Here is a 26,935-nt window from a genome sequence, read left to right as displayed (position 1 = left end):
TTTCATGTCAATCATACTGCCATGACATCATCACGCAGCTGCGGCTGCACACCTGTGATGTGAATCCCCTATTCCATCACATGAGATGATGCTGATGACTGCTGACGTACGTTTGACTACAGTGAACTTATTATCATGTTGCAAGAAACCAGTTTGAGATGTTTTTAACTTTGTGGCATGGGGCGTTATCCTGCCTACGCTGTTGACACAGGACAGGATGGTTCCATGTTTTCATGTTGAGACCAGGCAACATCTGCTGCAGTGTCTCGTGACACCTTGTGCGTTCAGAGATGCTCCTCTGCATACCTTGATTGTAACAAATGGCTGCTAACCTTACTGCTGCCTTCCTATCGACTTGAAGCAGTCATTCTGCCTTGACCTCTTACATCAACAAGGCATTTTCTGCCACAAACTGAATATTTTCTTTTTTTGGCTCATTGTCTGTAAACACTAGAGACGACTGTGGAGTAAAATTTCAGCAGGTCAGCAGTTTCTAAAGCACTCAGCCCGTCCGGCACCAAAAACCGCGGCAGTTTCAAACGATCTTTCTTTTCCTATTTGATGCACAGTTTGAACAAAATGTATTGATTTGGCTCCATGTGATTGGCTGATAAGATTAAACAAGTTGCACTAATGAGCAGTCGAACTGCTGTGCCTAATGAAGTGTCCAGTGAGTATTTTTTGCTGTGTGATGTAATTGCAGCACATTTAATAATAACTGTCTTGATTTGCTCTTAAGTATACGTGTAGCTTATGATGTTAATTCATAATTGCAGTGCATGTGTTTGGAAGTCTTACTGACGCTCAGGTATCACAAACATTTGGGATGTTACAAAGACCTAACATGGATCGAAGCACAATAACGAGATGGCCTTCATGACTAAGCTTTCACTCCCACTTCACTAGCTTGTTTGGGTTTTATCTTTCTCTGTGGATTCATCACTGCTTGCTGTTTTCTTACAGTCCTGCTCTCTCTCTCTCTCTCTCTCTTATCTCTTTCCTGCGATTGTTCTTATTGTGGGAATTTCAACAACTTTGCACTTAAATAAACACAGCGGGGAACCTAATAAACCTGCAGTGAGTACTGTATATGCCTTTAAGGCCAGCCGCTTTCCCACGAACTTCAAGATCTTTCCCATATGCCACAGTGAAGCCGTTATACAGATCAATGACTTTACCTGCTTTCTTGCTCAGGCCGACTGGCCTCAGGGACTCATTCATTTTTTTTATAGTGGCACGGTTCAAAGTGAAGATTTTACGCTGCCCTGCTTATGCTGCAAACCCGTTGGTCTGTCTTCCATACTTATGCTGTACATTACTGAATCATAAGGCTGTTCACATCACTCTATGAAAGATCATATAAAAGTCTGCCTCTGACTCAGGGGATCCTAAATCAGCACTTTCAGTCTGACAAAACTCATGAATACATATTGATGGATTTCAAAGTATGAAATACTTGTATTTTAGTGAATCAATGAATTCATGCTTTATCAACTTATATTTCTAAGACTGCGCCTGTTGCCTTTTCCTCTCTGCAGTTGTGTGTCCCTTGACGTGTTTGAATGGAGGAGTATGCAGCTCGAGGAAGCACTGCCTGTGCCCTCCCAGCTTCACCGGTCGACTCTGCCAGTTTCCTCTCCAGCAAGCCCAGGCAGCGCGAGGCAACGAGCAGCCTGTGTACCCCGTAGCTTTAAAGCCAGACGGCCAGAAATTTGTGGAGTCAAGCATAAGCCGCAGCCAGTTTACACACACGTCGTCAATGTCAATCTTCAACGTCCCCTTATCACAGCCGGGGCATCACTCCTCAGAAGGTACCTATCGTCTGCCTCAGCACTTCTCACATTGTAATATCTCTTCTTCCCTTTCCTTTCATATCTGATTTTTCTCTTCCAGTGCAGTTTAATGTACGTGTTCACCACACGCCAGACACCTCCGTAATCATTCACTCACTCGACTCAACGGATATCAAACCTCCTCACAAAACGGGGACACGCCAGGTCCTGGTGAGGCGCAAACCAAAGGGGCGCTGCTTTCAAGAGACCACGCCCAAACAAGCCGTGAGTTCAGTTGTAAGAAGTTTTGAACTTGAAATATAGATGCGTTCCTTGTTTTCCCATTGTTAATATTTCTCAATATTGGTCTTTTAGTGCAACAGCACCCCGCTTCCTGTTCTGACCAATCAGGAGGATTGCTGTGGGAGTGTGGGGAATTCATGGGGACAAAACAAATGTTATCAGTGCCCCAAATTACCAAGTGAGTACCTCAAGAAATGTCCTTTTTTACCAGCTTTGTAAATGTCACACATCTAGGGTTTCTAGCTTTCATCTTTATCTACAGTATTAAGATTTTTTTTAAAAAAATCAGCATCTTGTGTGTTCCCGGGAATAAAATTACTGTTTATTGAGCCAAAAATGTGAAGCATTCCCACCAATTTATACCTTCCACCTTCTGAAATTATGGCCCTGGATTAAAACAATCACTTTGTACCTCTATTAAAAAAAACGAGTGTCTGAACGTCTACATGAAAGTTAGCGGTAAGGTGGGGGAAACGGAAGAAATTATGAGAATTACACACAGACAGTGAGACAGAAAAAGAGAATGTGGAAAATAACCCTCTAGTTAAGCATGTTCCTATGGGCCTGCCCAGTTCAGCGCTGTCATCATGCTGCAGAAGATCAAATTTCATGAAAATCTTGGCTACTCGTGCTTTTTCCACTCCGCTATTATTCCCTCTCTCAGTTCTGGCTTCAGACAATGTGGCCTTTGACAAAACCTGATCCTGGTTAGTCTTTTAAAAGCTGTTTTTGCAAAAAGTGCTATCTGTTATGTTACACCTGGTTGTATTTTTAATCTTTTTTTTTCTTTTTCAATGAGATGATAAAGGTAAGCTGCGGTGTTGCCTCTGTTTCCATTGTGATTTCACAATGTGCAGTGTTTCCACGGCTCTGTCATAAAACAGCTTTGCATGTTTTTACTCCCTGATGGAAAGTTGAACAGTAAGAAGGAGGAGGAGAATACCGTGGTTTATTATTTCAGGTCTCATGAAAGAAAATTTAAGGCAGTTCTCTTGCAAGCTACCACCCCAAGACTTCAAACAACTATGATTAGAAAAGAAAACAAAAAGAAAGGGAAGGTTTGTCCAGACCCAAAAATGGAACTTAAACTAAAAAGTATTAAAGGAACATTGATCTGTATAACCACACAATTAGACAAATACATAAAAAATGAGAAGTAGCAATTACTGAGACATAAACGTACAGTTTTGCTCTTGATGACAGTTGCTCAAGTTTGGGTATTTGTCTGTATTATTGTAGGCTCCCTACCTTACAACATAAAACTCCTTGATGCAACTGTTGTTGACATTTATCACTATATAAATTAAACTGAATTGAACTGAATTGCAGGCAATAGTTTTTAACCATCCCCTTCAGTCTGGAGTCTATCTCAGCTGTCATTGGGTGAGAGGTGTGGTACCCTCCAGATAGGTGGTCCGTCAAAAGGGGTTAACACAAAAAGACAGACACTCATTCATGCACTCATTCACGCCTATGGGTGATTTAGAAACACCACTTCCACAGTCCAAACTCATGTTTCTGGACTGCCGTGTCTTTGGACTGTGGGAGACCTGCAGAGAGTCTCCACAGACACTGGGAGACAGCCCTGTCACTTAGCTCGCAGTAAAAAGGTGCTTTTCCCCAATTACTGATGTTTAAACTAGGACTTCTGTGTTTTTTCCTATCAAGAATTCAACTCCCACACCTCTACAATAATTACAAAACTATTCTCACTTTTCTCACGCTTTGCTTGAAGGCTTTGATTGTGTGACAGTCGTTCAAAAAGTCATGGAAGCGGTTTTGTTCAGAAAAGAGTTTGGGAGGGACGTGAAAAAGTGTTGCATGAACAGATAACCGGGGCCACTACATTCAAAAGAAAGCTCTCATTTCCACCTGCAGTAAGCTATAGGTAGTGTAGGAACTTCCTCCTGTTCTACCTGCTTGTGTGGAAAGCTGGAGGTGTGTAGAACAGCAGCCAGATCACTGGGCAGAACAGAACAGGCATTACAAAGGATACAGTATTGATTGTCAGACACAGCATGAAAGGAGAGGCAGGGGTGGAGCTGGGTTGCAAAACAGTTTGCAGATCTGTAGCAACAGTAGGGAGACACTAAAGCCTTATATAAGATTTACTGATGAGATTTAGACGAGAATACCTGAGGTACAGGTGATGTGGGAGTTTCACAGCTGCTTGATTAGTTGTAAAGGGCTGTTGTATTATTTGAGGTATAAAAAATTGCAACTGCGGTGCATTTACCTGGTGGGTGCCTAAACATTTTGTATAATTTGATGTCAAACTATCTGCTTTTCATATACCTTTACCTGTGTGCTCTGCTGTGTCTTTCCTCAGATGCATCAGTCAAACAGAACATTGTGGAAGACTATGGCTCTACTTGTCCCCAAGGCTATAAAAGATTCAACAGCACTCACTGTAAAGGTAAACTAGAGCCGTGAAAAGTATTTTCCTCCTCCCTGAATTCTTACTTTAAACAATAAGTGTTAATATTAGAGATGGACCGATCCGATATTACGTATCGGTATCGGTCCGATACTGACGTAAATTACTGGATCGGATATCGGAGAGAAATTAAAAATGTAATCCGATCCATTAAATATCAAAAAAGCACCTCACAAAACTTGCGACACGGTGTAACTCAGCTCATAACCGTAGCACTTCGGAGCAGTGTGCATCATGTGATAGAGCGGCTGTGTGTATTTGTAGCCTCGCTACCAAACCAGCATTTCATTTCCGAGGAAGTGATCCCAGAGAGAAGTAAAGCAAGTGTTTAAGTTCATCTCTGAATGTTTGTAAAGCATTCCCACGTTAAGCTTAACAACCAATATATGGAGCAAGTGCCTCTTCTTGCTGCTACTTCAATCATGAAACTGATTAATGATCAGCTGATCGGCTTTTCTGTCGCGAGTCTGTCTCTCTTCTTTATTTTTGGCCCACTTTGTACCAGAAAGAGGAAACCAGCAGCACGTTTAAGCTTGATAACAGTACCAGAATAGGAAGGATGAAGTAGGTTTAAGTTTATTAGACTGATCAGTATTGCTGAATTATGAAATATTTTGGGTGCAGTGTATATTTTACATACCGGTATAACAGAATAGCTTCAGTGTTGTTGTTTATTTAAACTTGAGTATGAACTTATACAAAATGCAGCAAGATATTAAAAAACAGTTTTATTGATTAAAAAACACTATATCGGATTCATTTCGGTATCGGCAGATATCCAAATTTATGATATCGGTATCGGACATAAAAAAGTGGTATCGTGCCATCTCTAGTTAATATTTGACAAAGATAACCTGGGTAAATAGAAAATGCAGTTTTTAAAATATGACCTTAGTTAAGTTATCCAAACCCTTTGTGAAAAAGTAATTCCCCTCAGTAATGAGGGACTTTGGGACTCTAATGAACCACGGTGAGAGCCATTATCCGTAAATGGAGAAATCTTGGTACAGTAGTGAAGCTTCCCAGCAGTGGCCAGCTGACAAAAATTACTCCAAGAGCGCAGCGACGACTCATCCAAGAGGATCTTCAGGCATCACTTTCCATCTGTCAAGGTCAGAGTTCATGTTTCAACAATAAGAAAGAGACTGGACAAAAAAGGCAGCCGTGTGAGAGTCCAAGGAGAAAACCACTGCTGACCACAAAGAGCACAAAGGCCCGTCTCAAATTTGGGTCACTCCATGTCAAACCAGCCATTTATTTAGAACATTTCTTGCTTGAGCGTCATCTCAAATTTGCGTAAACATTTTATGGCCCACAGTTTGATCACACACAGTTTCATGTAATAAGGTCAGTGAATTTTTTCCTTTATATATTAAATGTTTTTCAGGGTAATTTTGCTCTCTTTTTTTAATTTGCAAAGTGTTCCATTGACCCACTCTCAAACCATTTTTTCACACATTAAAATCTGAGCCAATATTTGAACATGAATATTTCAAAAACAATTAAAGATAAAGCATCTGGACTTCTTTAAGTTGCTCGAAGACCAGCAAGTCCACCGTAAAGGTTTTGGACCCGCCTAATCAAAGTTCCATTGAGATGCTTTGGCATGACTTCAACCTGGCCGTTCGGGCCTTCAGTGTGGCCCGTGAAAGACTCTTTGCCAGTCACCACAAACACCTGACTGCAGTTCTTGCTGTTCTTTTGGGGTCAATTACTTTTTCACACAGATCCAAGTAGGTAACATAATTTAAAAACTACATTTTGGGTTTACTCAGGTTGTCCTTGTTTAATATTAAAATTTGCTCAATGAGGTGAAACATTTACGTAAATGTGCAAAAACAAATTTAAAATTCAGGAAGGGGCCAAATACTTTTTTACAGAATCCAGGAGTAGCTTATAACAAGGAAAAGAACAGTTTAAAGCCAAGTTTAGGAGTTGTTTCTGCCATTTTAATTTTAATCTTATCTTTTCTTGACCCTGAAGATATCAACGAGTGCTCCATGCAGGGCGTCTGTCAGAACGGAGACTGTTTGAACACACTGGGCAGCTTCAAGTGTTCATGCAAATCTGGTTTTGTCTTGGAGAGAAATCGATGTGTTGGTGAATATAAACCCTCTCTGGCTTTCTTCTTTTCTCTGCTTTGTATTGCACAGCCACAAAGCACAAGACATGAAACAATCGTTCCAAACGTGCAATGTACTGTCGGGATAGATTGCCACAACACTTTTCTCCTGTGTTAGAGTATCCCCCTCTGGGTCAGTGCTTCCGGATAGCATCCAACGACAGGAGCTGCAATTACCCGCTGCCGACCCCCCACACCCAGGTGGTATGCTGCTGCACAGTGGGCAAAGCCTGGGGCCGAAACTGTGAAAGATGTCCTGAGGAGGGCACAGGTGAGTCAGTTTACGGGTTTTACTTCCTGCCACGTCGAGCGTCGTGTTCGTTTTTGTCACGGGGACATCAGTCCACTCGCTGCACACCAGCATAGTCTAGAAACAAAGTTACTTATTTATGATCAACAGAGAATTCCTCTTTAAATAAATAATCATTATTTTCATTTAGCTAGATATATTGTAGAGATTTTTCCAGGTCATTATGCAGCTCAGCTCTTCATTCTTGATGACATGAAAGTTTGAAATAGAAATAACAATAACAAAAGAAAGCGTTCGAGCTTTCCATTTTGTTGCCCATGCTTGAAGATACAGTTTGCTGCCGTGTTTGATAATTAGTTAAAATAGTTGCACAAAATAAATCGTTACAGCTTCTCAGATGTAAACAGTTTCTGCTCTCCTCAGTCTGATGGGATGAATAGAATAAGAAAAAAAAAGCAGGATATTTTGAACTGTTTGGCCATTAAGTGAACTAAGTAGAATATACTTAATTTTCTTTTCATAATTTAATTTAAAAAGATAAACATTCATACATTGCTCCAAACAAATTAAAGTCAAACTATGAAAACATACAAGAGCTCAGTGGGGAAATACACTCATGCTGGATATCTATACTGATATGGACCAGGCGATGTGTTAGGAATGAAAGGATGACACAGCATTTGATGATGAAATAAAAATGATTGACCTGCAAAAGGCTGAATTCAAAGATCCCTGAAAAAAGGTGAAAAATTATGCAGTAGGCTGATCCAGAAGGCTCTGCTGAGATTTCACTGCAGCAGCTCAGAATGGTAGTTTGTATGGCCCCCATGTGTTGACATGCCTGACAACATCTGGGCACGCTCCTAATGGGAGGACAGACGGTGTCCCGGTGGAATCTCTGCTAGATCTGGATCAGGTCATCACTGAGCTCTTGGACAGTACAAAGTGTTGGTGCCAGATAAACTGAAATAGAGTTGTTTTATTGGATTTAGGTGAGGCGAGTGTTGGGGCCTTGTGATTAGTATCTAATGATTCATCCTCCAGGAACTGCCTGCGTACTCCGCATGAGGAGTATTGGGTCTGAAAATGGGTCCAAGGATGTCATCCTGATGCCTAATGGCAGTCAGGCCTGTAGATTTGTGTGTGTCCCTCTGTGTCAATAGGACTTCACCATGCCAGGCAGGGAGCACAAGGCCCAATAAAGCACATCAGGCCTTAAGGCCACCCTCATGAAGTCTGTTTCTGATTGTTTGGTCAGAGACATTCACACCAGTGACCTGCTGGAGGTCATTTTGTGACCCTAGCAGTACTCATCCTGTCCCTCCTTCCACTAAGCACTTGATACCGGTCCTGCTGATGGGGAAAATGTCAGCTTTTTTGGGGTTGTCTCATTGTTGCCCTTTGAGTGCACCTGGTATTAATTTCATTACCATCATTCACCCCCTCTGTTACTCAACTGACCAGATCAATTATTTTTAAGCAGTGTAGTTTCTTTTTCTCTTAAAGTTACAAAATCTGCATTTTGGGATTTCCATATGCTTTTTAAACTATTTCTCTTTGCGGGGTTGGAGTCCAAAATGCAGTTTTTTGGTTGTACTTAAACATATCAACGGAGTGATTCTCCAAACTTACTATTAGTTGGCTGAACCTATTTTACAGGGTGTGAGAATTAAAGCAACATTTAAGTCCTCTCCTCTTTTTTCCTCCCGACGGCATTCAGTGGCCTTCAAAAAACTCTGCCCTGCTGGGAAAGGCTACTTTTTGCAAAACATAAGAGAGACGGTGCAAATCACCGTCCCCAGCGACCATGAAAACCAAGGTAAGTGCACAAAGAATCTCTTTGCAATTTTTAGAAAAATCTTTATATGAATCATGTGAATTGAGAGCTTAAATTTCCCTTTATTGCCGTTTCTTTCAGAGCACACCAAGAGGGTAAGATATAGTTTCTACATTTTAATACAGCAATAAAAAGCAATCGCTGTTGCCGTTTAAAAATCAGATCGTCTCTTCCAATCAGATTCATGCAGAGACAACGACAACTGCGCACCAGGTCCCCACCAGTACCACCCGTCCTCGTGTGCCTGGTAAGCGCACCTCGAGGGTCGCCTGCATGAGTCATACATATGAAAATTCATTCACTAAATGCACACTGCAGGGAACATCTGTAGACATTGTAGACTGAATGCTGTGAAGAATGATCAAACATCAGGACTTGAACATGTCATACATCCTCCTGAAGTCTGCCCACTTCATTTCTCCACAGTTATTAAACCCACCCCGCCGACAATCATCCGAATGACCCCCGGCAATGACCCCTTCGAAACACAAACAAAAGTCTTCCGTGAGTCTCAAACACAAGCCGTCAAACCAGCTTAAAAAAATCTCTTTCTATTAATCTCTTAAAGGGTTCTGAATATAAATGCTGGCTCATGTTTCATGCACCACAAAGGTAGAAAAATCCAGCTCTCCACATTCCCCAGTAAGAGAAGATCCCCTGATGGGCGCTTGTTTCTCACAAATGACATGTTGACTTTCTCCGTGTGGTGAACAGCATTTGTCATGTGATGCACTCCATTTTTTTAAATTATTTTTTTATTGTGCGTTGTTTTAGCACTCCACTTTAAAGGCTAAAACAATCCAACAAAAAGGGGGGGGGGGAATAAGTCAAGTAAGCCAATCTGATCTGACGCATGCTTTGCTTTAGTGATTACCTGATGCTTTGGGGCACCGTGCATGTCACATGCATTCAACCATGAAGCATGAACCAGCCTCAAGGCCGTGTTTACAGTCTCTCGGTTCTATGGAGGTGAAGTGTGCTGGTATTTAAGAGCAGGTTAGCAGGTAAGAGTCACACTCCATTTCCATGAAATGAAAAAGAAAAAAAATGTGCTGAATGATAGCAGGAATCCAAAGCACTCACAGGGCTCAGCTTTTGTGCTTCTGCTGCTTTCATCTGGTCTGTCTTCTATGCAGATGTGTGACTTTTTTTAGAGTCTTCCTTGAGTGTAATTTCTCTTTCATGGCAGCTTCAGTTGGTCGTTTTCTATTCAGCTTTGTCACTGGCTTTAATTTGGAAAAAGTCTGACGCATTTCAGTGTCTGCTAGAATGCAAACAAAGCCAGTGACAGAAAAATGTAGGCACGGCATGGACATTTTCAGCTTTCTGCATCTATGTATCCATATATATGCATGTATATATATATGATGTCGTTCTTTGTTTCCTCCTTGAAGCACCGACAGATGAATGCAGGCTGAGCAGAAACATTTGTGGTCATGGAGAATGTGAGAACAGCCTGACCGGGCACATCTGTCACTGCCATCCTGGCTACCATTTCAACCCGCAGAGGAACATCTGTGAGGGTAAGAGACAATGGTAGAGACAGGAGGAGCCAGCAGAGAGTAGTTTCTCACCTCACATATGAGTGTGTGATTTTTTTTTCAAGCAATATTTCTCATATAGGAATGGAAAGGCACAGCTTTTAGAGAATAAAAATTATTATGTTAAATATTATGTAAACAAAACAACAACGGCAACAAAAATCTCTTTTTGAGAAACATTACAGTGGCTGCAAGAGCTCAACACATTGCAAATTACAAAATACCTGCAAATAGATTAAACACAAAATACACTGAGCATCTTCATCACTATGACAACATACGACTAAATACAGAAATACTCTCCAAACCAGAAATCAAAGGTTTCCCGGTGAGACAAAGATGTGTTAAAGTCTGCTTGTCATTAATGTTTTGTGACTTTTGACATTATTAAAGTCATCAGCAGTGTTAGAATTTCAGCTAAAATGGAACCAACTTCAATTTCAAATGTGTTTAAAGGCATAAAACACTGAATGGCAAAATGACACATCCCAAACCACAGTAAGAACTTATTTGTGCCCTGGAAGCATTTCTGCTATCTGAGGCGTATTTCACTGATTGCATGTGTTTTCCTGATGAGCAGTGCCTTGAGCTGTTTCAAGTGTAAAAATAGACACATAACAGGAATATTTTACATGTTATTTCCTGTTATAGCAGAAATAGCAGCTGTATTGAATTGGATTTGAACTCAAATTTCATGGTGCAGGCCTATTCACACTGAACAGCTATGTTTACACCTGTAACTATTAGCTCCCATGATGCTAATAGTCTGTCATGTATCTTTTTGCTGGGTGCAGCCATTTTCTGTACTTTTCAGCAAGTCTCACGTGCGTCTCCTTGGCGCTCTCAGCCCATTCTTCTTTAGCAAATCTCTAGATTTGATCCTCCAGATTTGATGGTCTCCTTTAGTTCACCCCACAGATTCTCAATGGGATTCAAGTCAGGGCTAACAGCCTGGGGTCACATATGTTGTTGTTTTATTGGACCACCAAAGCGAAGACACAGCTCGAGATTTCTTATTTCGTGATTCTTTCCACCTCAACAAGATTCCCAGTTCCAGACACACTAAAGCATCCCCACATCATAATACTCCCACCACTATGTTACACTGTACGGACGGTGCTTCCAGTATGGATAATCTTTCTCCAGGTTGTCCTTAGCATACTGTCTGGCTTGAAGGTGTCTCTTCTGCAGAAGTGGAGTTTTTCTTGCTCTGATGCCTCATAGTCCGTTCCTCCCCACAGTTCTGGTTTCTGATTTGGCTGAGTCACTCACGTGTCTTTGAAGTTGGGTCTTTGAAACTCTCACTAGTTTTCTTTAGAGGCTTTGAAATCTTTCACTTCCTACCTCTGTCACGCTTGTTCGGTACTGTGTGTCTCTCTTTGAATTTACAGATGATGCTTCTCAACCCAGTTCTTGACATTTGATAACTTTACATATACATCTCCTGCTTTGTGAGCATCAACAATTCTTTTTCTTTCAGTCTGATTTCTTTGGTTTTTGGCACAACGTTTTCTCCAGTTAACATCAATTTTAACTTTCTTTATTAAAAAGATAAAGCTTATCATTGCAATAAAAGGTTTAGCTATATTATTCACCTTGGTAATTTATATTTTCTGAAATAATTCTATTATTGTGTGCAAATAGAAATAATTTATGCTTTCTTAAGGAAACGGGTATGTTTATAATTTCTATGATGAAAAACTCATATTTTTAGCCACTATGCTTTTAATTTCCTGAGTAAAAGCCACTTGATCTCGCCAAACGACTGACATTCATTCGTGGTGAAAAACTCCAGCCATCTGTCCCTTAAGCTTTATGAGCCTTTGCTGTCTGTCTGTATTAAATACTGCTTTCACTTGACTCATTCTCTCACTCCTGTTGTCTAGATGATAACGAATGTGAGTCAGAGCCGTGCGGCCATGGCAGAGGCTATTGTGTCAACACAGAGGGAGCATACAAATGCATCTGTCGCCCAGGCTACAAACACATGGTGCAGCATGGTAGACTTAAGTGTGTAGGTAAGTTAAGCTGAGCCTTTCCAAGATTAAAATGATTTTTTTCTATATCCCTGCACTGACTCTGACCTCTCTGTGTTGCAGATGTGGATGAGTGCTTTAACCAGGACATCTGTGGTATCGGGGGTCGTTGTGTGAACCTACCAGGCTCTTATAAATGTGAATGTCACAGCGGTTTTAGGAGCAAGTCACACCGTAGTCCAGCCTGTGAAGGTAAAAAAACACAGGTCATTGTGACACTGTGCATACTAGAGCACAGGCCTCCCACTGACACAGCACCTACTATGTGTGTTGCTACAATATGCATGCGTCCGTGCTCTACTTGTTAATATGTGCACAGCTAGACGGTGTGTAAGCTTCTCCACATCTTTTTCAGACATAAATGAGTGTTTGAATCCCGACACTTGCCCCAATGAGCAATGTGAGAACACGCCAGGCTCCTACGAGTGTGTCCCCTGCTTGCCTGGTCATGAAGCCCGTGCTGGCATCTGCTATGGTAAGTGCAGCTCTGCCATACAGCAAAACTGATCACTAGTGGCCTTTAATCATTACACTAAAACTTTAAGAAAACCAAAACCTGCTGAGATTGAGACACAAAAAAAAGCGTGACATTCATTTGCCGCCTTGTAATTTATGGAATAAATCAAGGTTAAGGTTTGGAGTGTGCACACTAAGGACCTAAATGCAGGATGCAAGAGAAGAGTTTAAAAACAAAAAGCAAGACATTTATTTGGCTTTATTTTCCTCCCTGTGTCTGCGTCGGTGCTCCTACAGTCCAAGCACATGCACTTAGATTAAATGATAAATCGAAATTGGCTGTAACTGTGAATTTAAGCATGAATGTCTCTCTCTCTGGTGACCTGTCTTATGACAGCTGAGTTATGCTCAAGAACAAAATAATTGGATCGAAACAGTATGACATGACTGGGAGCAAAAGTGGACTGAGGCAGTAAATACACAACACACAGAAGGCAATTAGGGGAAGTGACAGCACCTGGGAAACTAATCAAAGACACAGGAAGTAGAACTAAGAACAAGGCACAAGAGACTCACAAAATAAGACAAGAAGTCATACAACAGGATTCGGCAGTGAGGCAGACAGGATTAGGACCCAAATGCAGGGCTCTGGAAACCAGGAATGAACTCAAAAGCACAGCTTTACTGCTGGAAGTCCACAGGAAAACAAATCCAAAAACAGCTACTGGGCAGGAACTTGATTCTTAAAGTAAAACACAGGAGATACAGGGCAAAGGAACACACTACCACGAGGGAATACAAAACAAAGAATAAATACACACGAGATAATGAGGGGTGAGGGCCGAGGACGAGCTGAGGGAAGTAGAACTAAACACAAAACACAGGAGACAAGAGATTGTCAAAATAAAACAGGAAATAAATAACACCGAGACACAGACTCAAACATCCAAACTTGACATGGAAACAGGGCTGACTTCCCAAAGGAGAGCTAAAAGCCAAAACACAGAGATGAGGCTAGGAGAGAATGGACAGGAAAGGTAACTAGCAGCGTAGGAAACAAAGCTCTGAAGCACTAGGAAATGATATCATAGTCAAAGGACTAAATATAGAACTTGAACATAAATCACATGTCAAATCCCCCAAAATAAGTGGCAAATACTTCCAGTAGCAGGAATTTGTAGTAGAGTGACAGGAACGGTTATCAAGTCTTGTCAAACCCAAACATCAAGATAATACGCAGGTAAACTCAGCAAGAATCCAAAGAAGCAGCAGCGATCTGTGGCTACTGCATCACACTAAGTTGTTTGGATCTCTCCCACGTTTCACCAGATATTAATGAGTGTCAGAAGCCTGGCATCTGCCCTAACGGTCACTGTGAGAACCTGGCTGGTACCTACCGCTGCCTGTGCAACGAGGGCTTCCTCCCATCTGTAGACAGCAAAGCTTGCACTGGTAAGTAATGCTTTTGTCACCTGGAGCAAGCCTGTCTTAAAACTGAGCAACCTCATCCCCACAAGCGCATTTTAATGAGGAGTTGTCAATAAAAGAAGGTGTGTTTGCACCAGCTGGGTTCACTGAAATGATTTCTCCCACGCAGACATCGATGAGTGTGCGGACATTCGGCTGTGCGCTAACGGCCACTGCATCAATACTGACGGCTCCTTCAAATGCCAATGCTACCCAGGATACCAGCGCACACAAGAGGGCAGCCACTGTGAAGGCATGAAACCATACACTCAGATAGCGCTGACAGTGAAATGCAATCTTTTAACCACCTGCTTTTATTAAGAGCACATAAAAAAAAAGTTCAGTGAAGCCTTGACCAGTTCGAGGAAAGAACAGAGCTCCAGCTTCCCATCACATGCTTCACATTCTGGCGCTGTTTTTGTTTCCTTCCCGTCAGATATCAACGAGTGTAAAAATCCATCAAGCTGTCATGGGGGCCGCTGTATCAACAAGATGGGTACATACCACTGCGAGTGCCAGCAGGGGTACAAACTGGTCGGAGGCAGGGAATGCCAAGGTCAGTCGGTCACGTCATGTTTTAACCAGAAAACAGGATTGTGTGTAATAAATGATAATGTTGTGAATTGGATTGAACACCACGTTTGGCCTTTTATTTAAAATTTTGAAAGGTCATCATTTTTGTGAATCATTTAATGCACAAACAGCACACTTTTTCCTTACTCACAACTCAGGTGTTGTATGAATTCCCATATTTAGAGCAGCCCGTCTGATTTCTCTTTCAGACATTGATGAATGCGCCTTGGACAGAAGTCTCTGCCAGCCCCACGGCTTTTGTGGGAACAAACCGGGCTCGTACGAGTGTGTCTGCAATCACGGTTACATCCTCTCAGAGGATAGACACTACTGTGAGCGTAAGTCTGCTCTGATTTCCTCAGAAGACATAAATCATCATATTCTGTATATGTATGAGCTGTTAAGGTCAAAAAGAAAGGGCATCTGGGCTTTGCATTATAGTAGGGTCTAACTTGAGGTGATTTGTGGTGATTCGGTGCTTTATAAATAAAATTGAACCGAGTTAAACCCAAGGCCGTTTGTAGCCCAGTGAAGTCGCTGGAAATCCACACTAAACCCTCCTCATGCTGCAGCTGTTCGAGTGGTGATGGATGAGAAGAAAGAGTGCTACCTGAACCTTGATGACACCGTTTTCTGCGATAGCGTCCTGGCCACCAATGTCACCAAGCAGGAGTGCTGCTGCTCCATCGGAGTGGGATGGGGAGATCACTGTGAGATCTATCCCTGTCCTGTCTCCCATTCAGGTAAATGTGAACCTTACCATGTACACAAAAAGCAAGTCAACTTATATTTGTGTTCAGTAAACACGTGGAAATTACATCATGTACTGTGAATTCAACTTTTACTTCTCCAACCCAGCCGAGTTCCACGACCTTTGTCCAAATGGGCAGGGTCTCTACTATGAAGAGAGTCTCCAGTACAACCTCCCGGCCTACCAGGGTAGGTATTGTGTAAAGTCAGAGCCAAGATCACATACTGCACACCAGAATTACACAGTGCTTAATCCATTCTGTGATGTTAAAACAATCTGAGCTCCACTTTAATCAGCTGCAGAGCCTTTGTTTCATCCATGTCCAAAGAAGCTGACAGTTTCTAATGTTTGCTGTTAGTCACAGTTGTCAGTTAATCCCTCTGAGAATCAGCTGTGAATCTGCCGCTCAGGAAGCAATCTTTCTCTCCTTGTCCACAGATATTGACGAGTGTTCCTTGTTTGCTGAAGAAATCTGTAAGAAGGGTCGCTGTGAGAACACGCTTCCAGGCTACGAGTGCTACTGTCAACAGGGCTTCTACTACGATAGCAACCTCCTTGAGTGCATTGGTAAATCCCTCCCATAAAAATATGTATTAAAGGTTCATTTTGAAAAATCAAAACAGAGATTTTTAGGTTCTTTCTAAAAGATGTTTGATGGATTCTTTTCTTGTTCTTCCCCAGATGTGAACGAATGTCACGATGAGTCTATGTGTACTAATGGCCGGTGCATCAACACTGAAGGGTCCTTCTACTGCAACTGCAATCAACCCTGGGTCCCAGACTCCAACAGGAAAAAGTGCGTAATGGTAACAGTAGCAGGTTAGTATCTTCGCCCAGCTTAAACTGCATTTATCAGGATACTATAGGAATAATCCTGAACACTGTTTGTTTTGGGTTTTTTGCGCAGATGTGAATGAGTGTGAGAACCCAGAAAACTGTAAAAACGGCCGCTGCGTGGACACCCCGGGCTCCTATTACTGCATCTGCTCTCCACCCTGGACCCTGGCCACTGACCGCAACAGCTGTGTGACTCCTGAGGAGCAGGCTGGTGAGTGCAGACTCCCTGCAGTGGGAGAGACCAGTGATCAGTGTTATATGTTACGTAAGTGTTTTATGTAAGACAAAATATTTCTGTGCCTGGTTAAAATGAATAACGTCTGTGAGCCATTTTAAGCTGGTTACTGCAGCTGCACTGCATCATGCACATATCAAACCCCACTCTCTCCTCACATCATATATCAATAATACACTTTGAAAGCCTTTGGGGGGGTTATATTTACGCTTCACTCCCCAAGTTTTGTATATTATATTTGTAGGGAGTGATGGTCTTGGAGCCTAGGTGCAAAACGAATATATTCTGCTGCTGTAATAAATGTGTCATTTCAAACACACAATACTGTGCAAAAGTCTTGACTCACCCCTCCTTTCTTTATGCTTTGTTTGCAAGGAGTCAGACCTTTCTCGTAGTGACCTTTTAGGAGGTCTTTCAAAGTTTTTCTTGGCTAATCAGCTGCTTTTTCACTTATTTTCAATCCAGTCCTTGCACCTGTCCATTTTCAGAGAAGTGTTTCTTTTATTTGTTAAGCCATTTAACACTGATCAAGCATAAAAAGGCACCCAACTCAAGGGATCTACCACTGTTGTGTTTACAGAACCAATTTTAAATTGGTTTAAATATTTATTTACTTTATTACCAGGAACCTGTATTTTTGCACCAGCCAGATGATCCTTAAAGAGCTATTGGCCAAAGATTTGATGTATTTTGGCATGGTGTGCACTGTGTCCTTAAAATATTTGAAGAAACTTGACAAGTTTTTCTGTCTCGTCTATAGCAGATGAACGTTATCTGAACCTCACGGCCTTAATAAATATGGGGGGAAAAATCCAGCAAAGACTTGGCACAGTGATGCATATGGCTCATCTGAGTGAAGCCTCATCAGAATCAGTCTCAGTTCTATCAAGAAGCCAGACTGATTGAATAATAAATCCAAATTTAAAATTTATGATTCAAATCATCATCACTGTGTTCGCTGGAGGTAAGGAGAAGAAATTACAAGAAAGCTCTTCTAAGAGGGTTCAGGCTATGCTGAAGAATAAAGGTGGCCAACTCTACAGTTATGTTAACACACGCTTCAATAATTAGCTACAACCATTTCCCATTTTTCTAGAAAAATATATAATGTTATGAGACTCAAGACTTTTGCACAATACTGTAAGTTGTCTGACTGTGTTTTGTTTTTTTACATGTAGCAATGGTGATATAATGAGAGCGATGTTTTATCAAGTCAACAGAGCTAAAGCATATAAAGATTGAAACCTTGTGCTTGTGCTGTCCACGTAAATCAGTTGTGAATTTCACAACAACCTGTGAAGTTGTGCTTGTGATGGAAAAATGTTATATTTAGACTGTAGACTCAGTCTCAGTCCAGTGCTGTAACAGACAGAGTTGTTAAAAATAGCCTCCTTTTCCTCTACAAGTATTAGGTTTGGCTTTAATAATGCTTACATGTTCTCTAATCTAGATAACTCCAGTCAGCGGTTGTCTTTGTGATGTCCAGTGTGATTGCTGCTTGGATCTGTGGCTCATCAGTGTCAAACATTGAACAAATATTACATTTGTTAAGGAGAAATCTGCATGTTGATGAGATTTTTGAAGTAGTCGCTTTGTTTTCTATACTGGAAAAAAGAAGGTTTTGAGTTCCTGGTGTTACACAACGCTGGAAAAGAATGACTTATCATGTAGCTGTTTCATAAATCTTGAAGTTAATGTTGTGGATGGAAAAAATAACTGGGCTTTCATCTGGTCATCACTCAGTGCTGAGCTGCATCAGCTACCAGATAGGCCTAACTGTCCCATGGAGTGTAATTTTGCTAATATCATGGTGGAAAAATCTGTGTTATACAGGAAATTTGCTTTTTTTCCCATTATGACCAAAGGCTGAGGACTTGCAGTTAGAATTACAATTGCAAAGCAAATGAAGTAAAAAAGTCGTATTGAAATTCAGCAGTGAAGAATGACTTTAGGGGGGCAGTACGATGAACATACTGCCAGAATTCCTGTGTAAATGTGGTCAGTCTTTTAAAGTGGGCTCTCAACACCATGTGTATCCTTGTTTTATCTGTTATACTATATTTATGCACACAACCAAACTGTGGGTTTGGAGTGTGTCTCATGTTGCAGCAATGACGCACCATTGCAGATGTGCAGATGAAGTTCACAGAGGCACTTTGCTGCTGAATAAGGTACAGTTGGGACATAGATGGTTGCCTCAAATTTCAGATCGGTTCTGTCCCACAGAATGGAGGATTACACCTTACAGGTGACATGGGAAGCAATAGCTCATAGTGGAGGAGTTCAGGTAACACAGGATCATATTAAGAATCTTGGCACTGACCTGTGGTTCGGGACATCGGCTCCTATAAAGCTGACCAGCTCTCATGTTAGCAACAAAACTAAAATGCTACATGCACATGAATTGTCAATTTAAGTCCCACCAGTGGTCATAAACCTCAAGCAGGATACAAGCAGTCAAAATCCCTAAAATTAAAAGAACTCTACCAAGACCAATCCATTGCATCATGTCATCAAAACAAGGCTCTAGCAGCTCCTGGAAAGTCCACCTCAGTTTTTTGTGGCTGACATGCTAGAGTTGCAAAAATAGAGAAAGCTTCTTAGATAACAGGACCCGGACTCATGAGAGTACGAAGTATAAATGGTTTGGGTCTGCCTGTTACCACTACAACCACGACATAAATAAATTACTCAGGAACAGGTGGATGGATACTGATGAGTCTAAAATAAACTTACTTCTACATATGCTCTTGTCATAAAATGTTAATTTTGGAAAGCATAAGGCCTGTGTAAAATAGTTTGTAACTGTATGCTTTTCACAAAATCCTTGGTACTTCTGTACTGAAAATAGAAATCAAGCGTATGAAACTGAAAACTGTGAAAATCCACTGTGATTAGGTCTCTATTTTAAGAATGACATCTAAGTATTTGGTAAAACCCTATTATGTAGGTTCTAGTCTACAGTAGTCCCACCATATTTTGTTAAATTCAAGCTTCAAGGAAAAGAACAGAGATTTAAAGTAATAATAAGCAGGTAAATGGCCTACAGTGGGGAAAATAATTATTATAAGTTTCCTTACTTAGAAAGAAATGAACAGTCTCTAATTTTTATGGTACACACAGATTGCAATCAGTCAATCAATTACAGATACTCCTGATCTCAACTCGTTATGTGTATAAAACACACGTGTCCACAAAATCAGTTTCTTCCAATCAAACCTCTCCACTACCATCGGTAAGACAAAAGAGCTGTCAAAGGACATCAGGGATGGAACGGACGACAAGACCATCAGTAAGAAGCTTGGTGTGAAGCTGCCAGCTCTTAGTGTTATTATTCATTATTCAAATGGAAGAAATCTAAAATGACCATCAGTCAGCCTCGGTCTGGAGCTCCGTAAAAGATCTTGCTTCATACGGTGAGGATGATGAGGAGAAAGGTGGTGAATCAGCCCAAAACTACACGGGAGGAGCTGGTTCTTTATCTGAAGGCAGTTGGGAACACAGTTACCAAAAACACCACCAGTGTGCTTTAATGGACTGAAATCTAGCAGCGCCCAAAAGGTCCCTCTGCTCAAGAAGCCACATAAACAAGCTGTTTGCCAGTGAACAGCTTAAATGATTCAGAGAAGCCTTGGGAGATGCATTCCCACACTCAAGCAAGGAGTTGGAAACATTATGCCTTGGGCTGTTTTTCTGTTAAGGATCCAGGACGATTTTACTACGTTGAGAGGCCGTATAAATTAAAATCTTGGACAAGAACCTCCTTCACTCAGCCAGAAGACTGAAGATGGGTCACGGATGGGTCTTCCAGCACAACAGCGACCCAAAGCATACCACCAAAACAGCAAAGGATTGGCTAAAGAAGAAGCATATGGAGTGGCCTAGCTAGTCTCCAGATGTCAATCTTATAGAAACTCATTGCTGGGAGTTGAAGCTTTGAAGTTAAGTGACAGCCAAGAAACCTGAAGGATTCAGAAAGTTTCTGTAAAGTGAAGCAGGCCAAAATCCCTCCTGAGATGCGTGCAGACCTGGTGACCAACTACAAGAAACTTGACAACAGTGCTACTCCTTCAAGAACTAAGTCATGTTTTGCTTGAGGAACAAATACCTATTTCACTCAATGATCCGTTTTTAACTTTTATGTAATGTGTTTTTTCTGGCTTTTTGGTTGATATTCCTTCTCTCTCTATTGAAATTAAACTACCATCAAAATTAGACACTGTTCATTTATTAAGTGAGCAAACTTACAAATACACAGCAGGTGATCAAAGAACTAGTTCAGCCACTGTGCATAACAGTACATTCTTACTTTTAAAGTGTCTTTAAATTTATTGGCAGACTGAAATGTAGCTGGAACCGAGCCTCCTATTTTAAACTTTCTGATACATCAGAGGAGTTCTAGGTGTTGTACTGTGCATGGCTAAATTTTATCACAAAAAACCTCATGTTTAGTATTTATGATAAAAATGTAAACAGGTAGCAAATATGACATACAGGGTAACTAAGACATAAACCTTACCCTTACAAAAAGAGCTCACATCAGCCTTAACAAAAAGCAACATCTGCAGGAAATGTATTTTTCACATCTTCTAGGAAATAAGTGGAAAAAATACTAGTTGCCAGACTGAATTATTCTGAATATCGTAATGTGTTTTTTTTTTCTTTTGGAATTAATAGCCGGCCCCAAGCAGATGTTCCTACTGTAACCAGTGTCTGTGGTGCCCTTTGCAGATGTGAATGAGTGCCAGGACCCCTCGTACTGTAAGAACGGGAGGTGTGAGAACACGCCCGGCTCCTTTCACTGCTTTTGTGACCCTCCCCTCACCTTCAGTGCAGCGCTGAAACAGTGCGTCTATGACGGTGGGTACAAAGCAGCGTCAGCTCACCTGAACCTGACCACTCAAAATGAGCTTTGGCTTACCTCGTCATCTGCCGCTTATGTAATTCCCGACTGTAATTCCTCCAATTTGTGTCCCATCTGGCCTTTACTGGCTCTATCTGGCATTTTACCCAATTTATAGAGAAAAAGTTTCCTGTTCTTTGTGTAGTTATGAAAAATATGGTGAATATACTTATTTAGGCACACAAACAATGCCAGAGTGTGTGACAGTAACCATATAATTTGCGCAACTCCGTCTGCATTTTTAAATAAAAAAAACAACAACAACAAAGAAACATGTGCATCCTTTTTGTTTTGGGTTTTTTAAATTGTGGATGAAAATTGCATTTATTAGGTTACAGAATTAGTCAGCATCTGAAAGCTTCTCATTTGCTGGAGAAAGGCCTGCACGATACACGATTCACAGCATTAGTTTTCAATGCCAATGGAGTCATTTAATATTTGCAATTAACACCGCTGCACTTTTTAAGTGTGACAAACATTAAAAGTAAACATTATAATACTTTATTTCCAAGAATGTAGAGGCTGAGAACAAACAGATCCAAAAGCAAACGATCTGTAACTATTCGGTTTTTCCCTAATGAAGCTAAACTTCAGCCGTTTGTCTTTTTTGTCTGGCAAACAACAAGAGTGTTGTTTCCTATTAAACACAGTGCATGAAAGGCTGACAACCCACTCTCAATAATTCTGCAGAACTATAATATATTTTAGCCTTCTCATCTCATCGTATTAGCGTCTTACACTTGTACATCCATCATTTGTCACTACAAACAGAGACACTGCAGGAATTGTTATTTGTCAGCCTGTCAGTATCCTGCACATATGAATAACTTAGTAAAAGCAACAATTGTTGGTTTTTTTATGGTTTTGGTAACTCAATGCTTATCACGTATCCCTAGATATAAGACGTTATGAATAATTGAACAGAATAACTGAATCTGTTTGAAGTATATAGCGTGAGCAGGTCTCCATCCTCCAAATGTAGTTTGAGACGTACACTACAGTCATACAAAAAGACTCTTTGCAGTCCAATGAAAAACTAAGTACACCCTTCCACATGTATTAAGAGGGTAAGTAGCAGCCAGGTGCTTCTAAATAAATCCACTTGATTAACTGATCATCAGCAAATGTGAGCACCTCTATTAAAGCAGAGGTTTTGGATGTTTGCTGGCCAGAAGGATTCAGGTCTTTGTTAACATAATGCCACAATCTTCCCAGGAGTGGACATCTTAGCAAATTCATCACAATGTCAGACAGCCCAGAGAAAATACAAGAAGTCAAGAGCCTCAACTCAGACAACATGCTCAGTTACCATGGTAATGTTAAAGTCAATGACAAGCACAATCAGAGAAAGAATAAACAAGCATTTCTTGTTCTCTTTAAAAAGATTTAGATTTAGTTTAGATTTGCAAACTTGCATTTTAACAAACCACAAGACGACAGGAACTGTGACCAGAATGCACAGCACCACGTTTGATTAAAATGAAACACAGCATATGCACAAACACTTCAAATCAAGCATCAAGCAAGGTGGTGGATGGGGTGATGATTTGGGCTTGTTTTGCGGACACAGGGCCTGCACCTTCACTCATTGAGTTGGCCGTGAAATCATTGCAGAGTATTTTAGAGTCAAATGTGAGGCAATCTCTAAATCTTGGCTGAATCTGGGTCATGTAGGGGAAAATGATAAAAACTACACAAGCAATTTTTTTTTATAAAGAGAAAAGAAATAAGGAGTTGCAGTGGCCCAGTCCAGACCTCAACCTGATTTAAATGCTGTAGCGGTACGTTAAGAGAGTTGTGCATAAACAAATGCTTACACATTTCAGTTAATTAAAGCAATGTCATAAAGAAGAGTGGGCCGAAAGTTGTTTTACAAGTTTGAATCATGGGGTGTATTTAGTTTTTCACAGGACTCCATGCAGTCTTATTTTCATTTGACTGTGTATGGGCAATTGTATTTGGCCACACCTCTTACTTCTCTTAAGAGAGAAGCAGTCTGCCTTTACAAACAAAACAATGGGTTTCCCTAAATATCGCCCTGAATTTAAGCATTGTACTACAAGGATGCCACTGTGATGACACAAAAAGTCCCTTTTACATGATCCCATGATCAACAGTAGCGGTATTATTATGAAGTGAAAGAGTTTAGGAACCAAAAGCAACTCAGCCACAAAGTGGCAGACCATGTAAAGTCAAAGCGGTGTGGCCGAGTGCTGAGGCACATTGTGTGTAAATGTCACCAACACCCTGCTGACTGAATAACTGCAGAGTTCCTAACTTCCTCCGCCTTAACAACAGCACAAAAGCTGTGTGCTGGGAGCTTCATGGCCCGGGTTTTCATGGCTGAGCAGCTCCTGTAGGTTTAGGCTACGTTCACACTGCAGGCGAAAGCGCATCAAATCCGACTTTTTTGACCCTATGCGACCCATATCCGATCATGGTATGACAGTGTGAACGGCACAAATCCGATATTTTCAAATCCGATCTGGGTCACTTTCGTATGTGGTACTGAATCCGATACATATCTGATGTTTTAGAAAGCGACTGCTGTTTGAACGGTCATGTTGCATTAAATCCGTCAGATGCCAATTATCAGCGCCGGAGAAGCGCCCGATAAGACATCGCGAACGCTTCCTGGCCATCCCATGTAGATGTCAGTGAAACTGTTGGGAAGACAACGTTGGAGAAACATGAACATTTCATTTGTACTATATAATCTGCAGATTCTGACAGAAATCTGCAACTATCCTTTGAAGCACCGCTCCTCTCTAAAACAGCAATAAGGATAATTATTAGGCCATATGTAAATAACAAAATAACTTTATAACTTAAAGCAAAATTGGGAAACGTAAAGTCCGAAACAAGTCTTTATATTAAGGGCCGTCAGTCAAACAATACTGTTTGGTTCGAGTCTAAACAGAGCGCGTTGTGTGTGACGTCTTCTTTTGCGCATGTGGCCGCTTTGAGGGTTCACACTAGAGCGCGTTTGCTGTCACATTTTATTTGTAGTGTGAACAAGCAGACATAAAAATCGGAATCGAGCATTAAGACCTGCAGTGTGAACGTAGCCTAAGTGTGTGGGTGGCCCGATACTTTTGTCCATATGGTGTAGATGGATATACATGTCTGAATGGGCGCCTGATGCTTGTTACTCCCAGATATTACAAGCTTGTAAAAAAATAGTATTTGTGTGCTTACTTTGTAGTACAAATAAAAATGTACATTTACTGTTTTTAGGTGTAATTTGCAATGTGAACCAATCTGACTTTTTTCAAATATTATATATTAAGATTAGTATTCTTTACCTTCTCTTATTAAATACACTTGAACACTGAGATCAGTTAAAATTTCATGACTTGTTTTTTATCCTTTTTTCCATCTCTAGATCGGACTGCAGCTCACAAGGATGTGTGCTTCACGCGAATTGAGGAGGGCTGGATCTGCAGCGAGCCCCAGAACCGGGTGGTGACGTATTCAGAGTGCTGCTGTCACTTCGGTCGTGGCTGGGGGCCCGAGTGTAACAGCTGCCCTCCCAGAAACTCAGGTGAGCTACTGAAAATTTACCAGACCTCTTTAGGACTTAATCCATTTATTGAATTAACAAGAATTTTATCTGTTTTACCCAGCAATGTTCAGCCATCTGTGTGGGATGCATCTTGAGACGGAGTCAGACGGGGAACAGGATTTGCAGGCAGCTTTTCCCAACTACAACCCGGGTAACACTCAATGACAGTTTTTGTTAAAAATCAGTGATAGCTGAAACATTCCTGCCCTCAGACAAGGCTTATTTATTTACCTCTTTCTGCCCCTATTTTCTCTTTTCCCCTGGTTCTTTTTGTGAAAAGGTGACAGTTCAGAAGAAGATTCCGACGAATGCAGCTGCGGACATGGCCGCTGTGTCCGTTCCTACCTGGGCACTATGTGTGAATGTAACCCAGGCTTTAGGCTAGACTACTCACGTGCTCGCTGTATAGGTCTGTCCTACATATACACTACAAAAATGCAAATACACATATTCTTTTAGAGTCCTAGATTCTCTTATTAGTGTATGTACAGCAGCCAATGTGCAGATTATAACTTTGTTCTGTCAAGTAATGTTTGGATTTCTGTTTTATGGCTCATTGTCACTAATGAATACTTGTTTTTCTTTGTTCCAGACATTGACGAGTGTGCAGAACCAGATGTCCGTGTTAGTCCATGCAAGAACGCTCGCTGTGTGAACACTTCTGGCTCGTACAAGTGCTTGTGCAAGCAAGGCTTTGTGCACACGCGTAGGCCAAACGTGTGCATCCGTCGCAGAACTCGGTAACCTTTGTGCGTTGCTCTGCGTGCCGCTACGTCTCTCCCCATCTACGCGGCGTGCACAAACAAACCAGCACGTGCAGCTCTTACACTCCTCTCTCATGGTACATACATGGGACTGTGTGAACGCAGTAAACATACAAACATGTTGTCATCGGGAGCCACGTCATAACAATATAAAATGTACAAAACATATCATTGTCAGCCCCTTTTTCATTGGCCAGTCCACATTTTAAAAGATCTGCAACACAGACAAGGAATATGTTTGTTTATTTGTGCGCTAAAAGTATTTTGTAATTATTTTTTTATTTTGAACTGTTTTTGTAGTTTAAATTGTGCATTTTGTGACCTCCCAGTTGCTTTTATCTTCTTTTGAATTTTTGATTCAAACAATGAGGAAATGAGTTTCAGACATTTCTATGGTATTATAATTGTCTTTAACCTATTCAGTAGTTGTATATTGTAGCAGTGCCTTGTGGTATTCCCATTTACATTCCCAGTTGCATCCACATTCTTTCATGTTTTAGTCATCTGGATTTTATTTCTTTGCCACACGTTGTTGACATTGTTTTTTTTGTACAGTTTGTTTCGTGGATTGGTCCCTGTCCTCCCCTTCTTTATTTGTTTATGTAAAATATGAGAAACCTGAGGTTTTTGTATAATTTGACATGTGCACCTAAGTGGACTTAAGCTTGATAAAAACATTTCACGCACTTAGCAATAAATATAGTGGAAATATTCGCGAAATATAGCTTATTCTGAAAAAGAAATCAAGCAAGTTTAACACCTATTGCCATTAAACACTGCATTAAAGTATTTAGAAAGCCAAAGATGCTGTTGTGATAAGAAGAATTTGATTAAAAAAATGACACCCTTTCATGCATTTGTTTTTCTTCTGTTTGAGGGAAATATGTTTTTTTCCACACATATGAAGATATGTGGAAAACAGCAATGCTTTAAGTTCAGACAGACACATTCAGGCAGGGAGGCACAAAGTTCTCCCACAGTCATGTTCAGAAATATGCCGGATCGGACTGTGGATGATTCAGTGTTGCCTTTCAAGCACGCCTAGAAAGCAAATAAACCCAGTGGATGGCAGAGTCTCCCAAGATC

General features: G+C 41.0%; 1 protein-coding gene across 4 annotated transcripts in view; it reads left to right on the top strand.

Annotated features, from left to right (window-relative positions):
* Positions 1-26,701, top strand: part of ltbp3 (latent transforming growth factor beta binding protein 3) — a 40,380-nt gene extending 13,679 nt beyond the window's left edge. For 2 of the 4 annotated variants that reach the window (XM_004563951.6, XM_076889097.1), the window contains exons 2-29: positions 1,539-1,811; positions 1,894-2,057; positions 2,148-2,253; positions 4,405-4,491; positions 6,496-6,612; positions 6,753-6,905; positions 8,605-8,703; positions 8,803-8,816; positions 8,902-8,968; positions 9,148-9,225; positions 10,116-10,244; positions 12,149-12,280; positions 12,362-12,490; positions 12,654-12,773; positions 14,084-14,206; positions 14,352-14,474; positions 14,658-14,777; positions 15,004-15,132; positions 15,367-15,537; positions 15,653-15,733; positions 15,984-16,112; positions 16,227-16,364; positions 16,453-16,593; positions 21,349-21,477; positions 24,906-25,064; positions 25,147-25,236; positions 25,366-25,494; positions 25,678-26,701. In XM_004563951.6, coding sequence (XP_004564008.2) covers positions 1,539-1,811; positions 1,894-2,057; positions 2,148-2,253; positions 4,405-4,491; positions 6,496-6,612; positions 6,753-6,905; positions 8,605-8,703; positions 8,803-8,816; positions 8,902-8,968; positions 9,148-9,225; positions 10,116-10,244; positions 12,149-12,280; positions 12,362-12,490; positions 12,654-12,773; positions 14,084-14,206; positions 14,352-14,474; positions 14,658-14,777; positions 15,004-15,132; positions 15,367-15,537; positions 15,653-15,733; positions 15,984-16,112; positions 16,227-16,364; positions 16,453-16,593; positions 21,349-21,477; positions 24,906-25,064; positions 25,147-25,236; positions 25,366-25,494; positions 25,678-25,829 — 3,482 coding nt within the window. In that variant the 3' untranslated portion in view covers positions 25,830-26,701. The remainder of the gene's footprint in view (positions 1-1,538; positions 1,812-1,893; positions 2,058-2,147; positions 2,254-4,404; positions 4,492-6,495; positions 6,613-6,752; positions 6,906-8,604; positions 8,704-8,802; positions 8,817-8,901; positions 8,969-9,147; positions 9,226-10,115; positions 10,245-12,148; positions 12,281-12,361; positions 12,491-12,653; positions 12,774-14,083; positions 14,207-14,351; positions 14,475-14,657; positions 14,778-15,003; positions 15,133-15,366; positions 15,538-15,652; positions 15,734-15,983; positions 16,113-16,226; positions 16,365-16,452; positions 16,594-21,348; positions 21,478-24,905; positions 25,065-25,146; positions 25,237-25,365; positions 25,495-25,677) is intronic. The other 2 variants (XM_076889098.1, XM_004563952.6) reach the window with 2 other exon arrangements.
* The last annotated feature ends 234 nt before the right edge of the window (positions 26,702-26,935 follow it).

The sequence above is a fragment of the Maylandia zebra genome, linkage group LG10, assembly GCF_041146795.1.
Source record: "Maylandia zebra isolate NMK-2024a linkage group LG10, Mzebra_GT3a, whole genome shotgun sequence".
Classification (NCBI taxonomy): Eukaryota; Metazoa; Chordata; class Actinopteri; order Cichliformes; family Cichlidae; genus Maylandia; species Maylandia zebra.
Note: the sequence above shows the minus strand (reverse complement) of the source record. Positions and strands in the feature narration are given on the sequence as shown.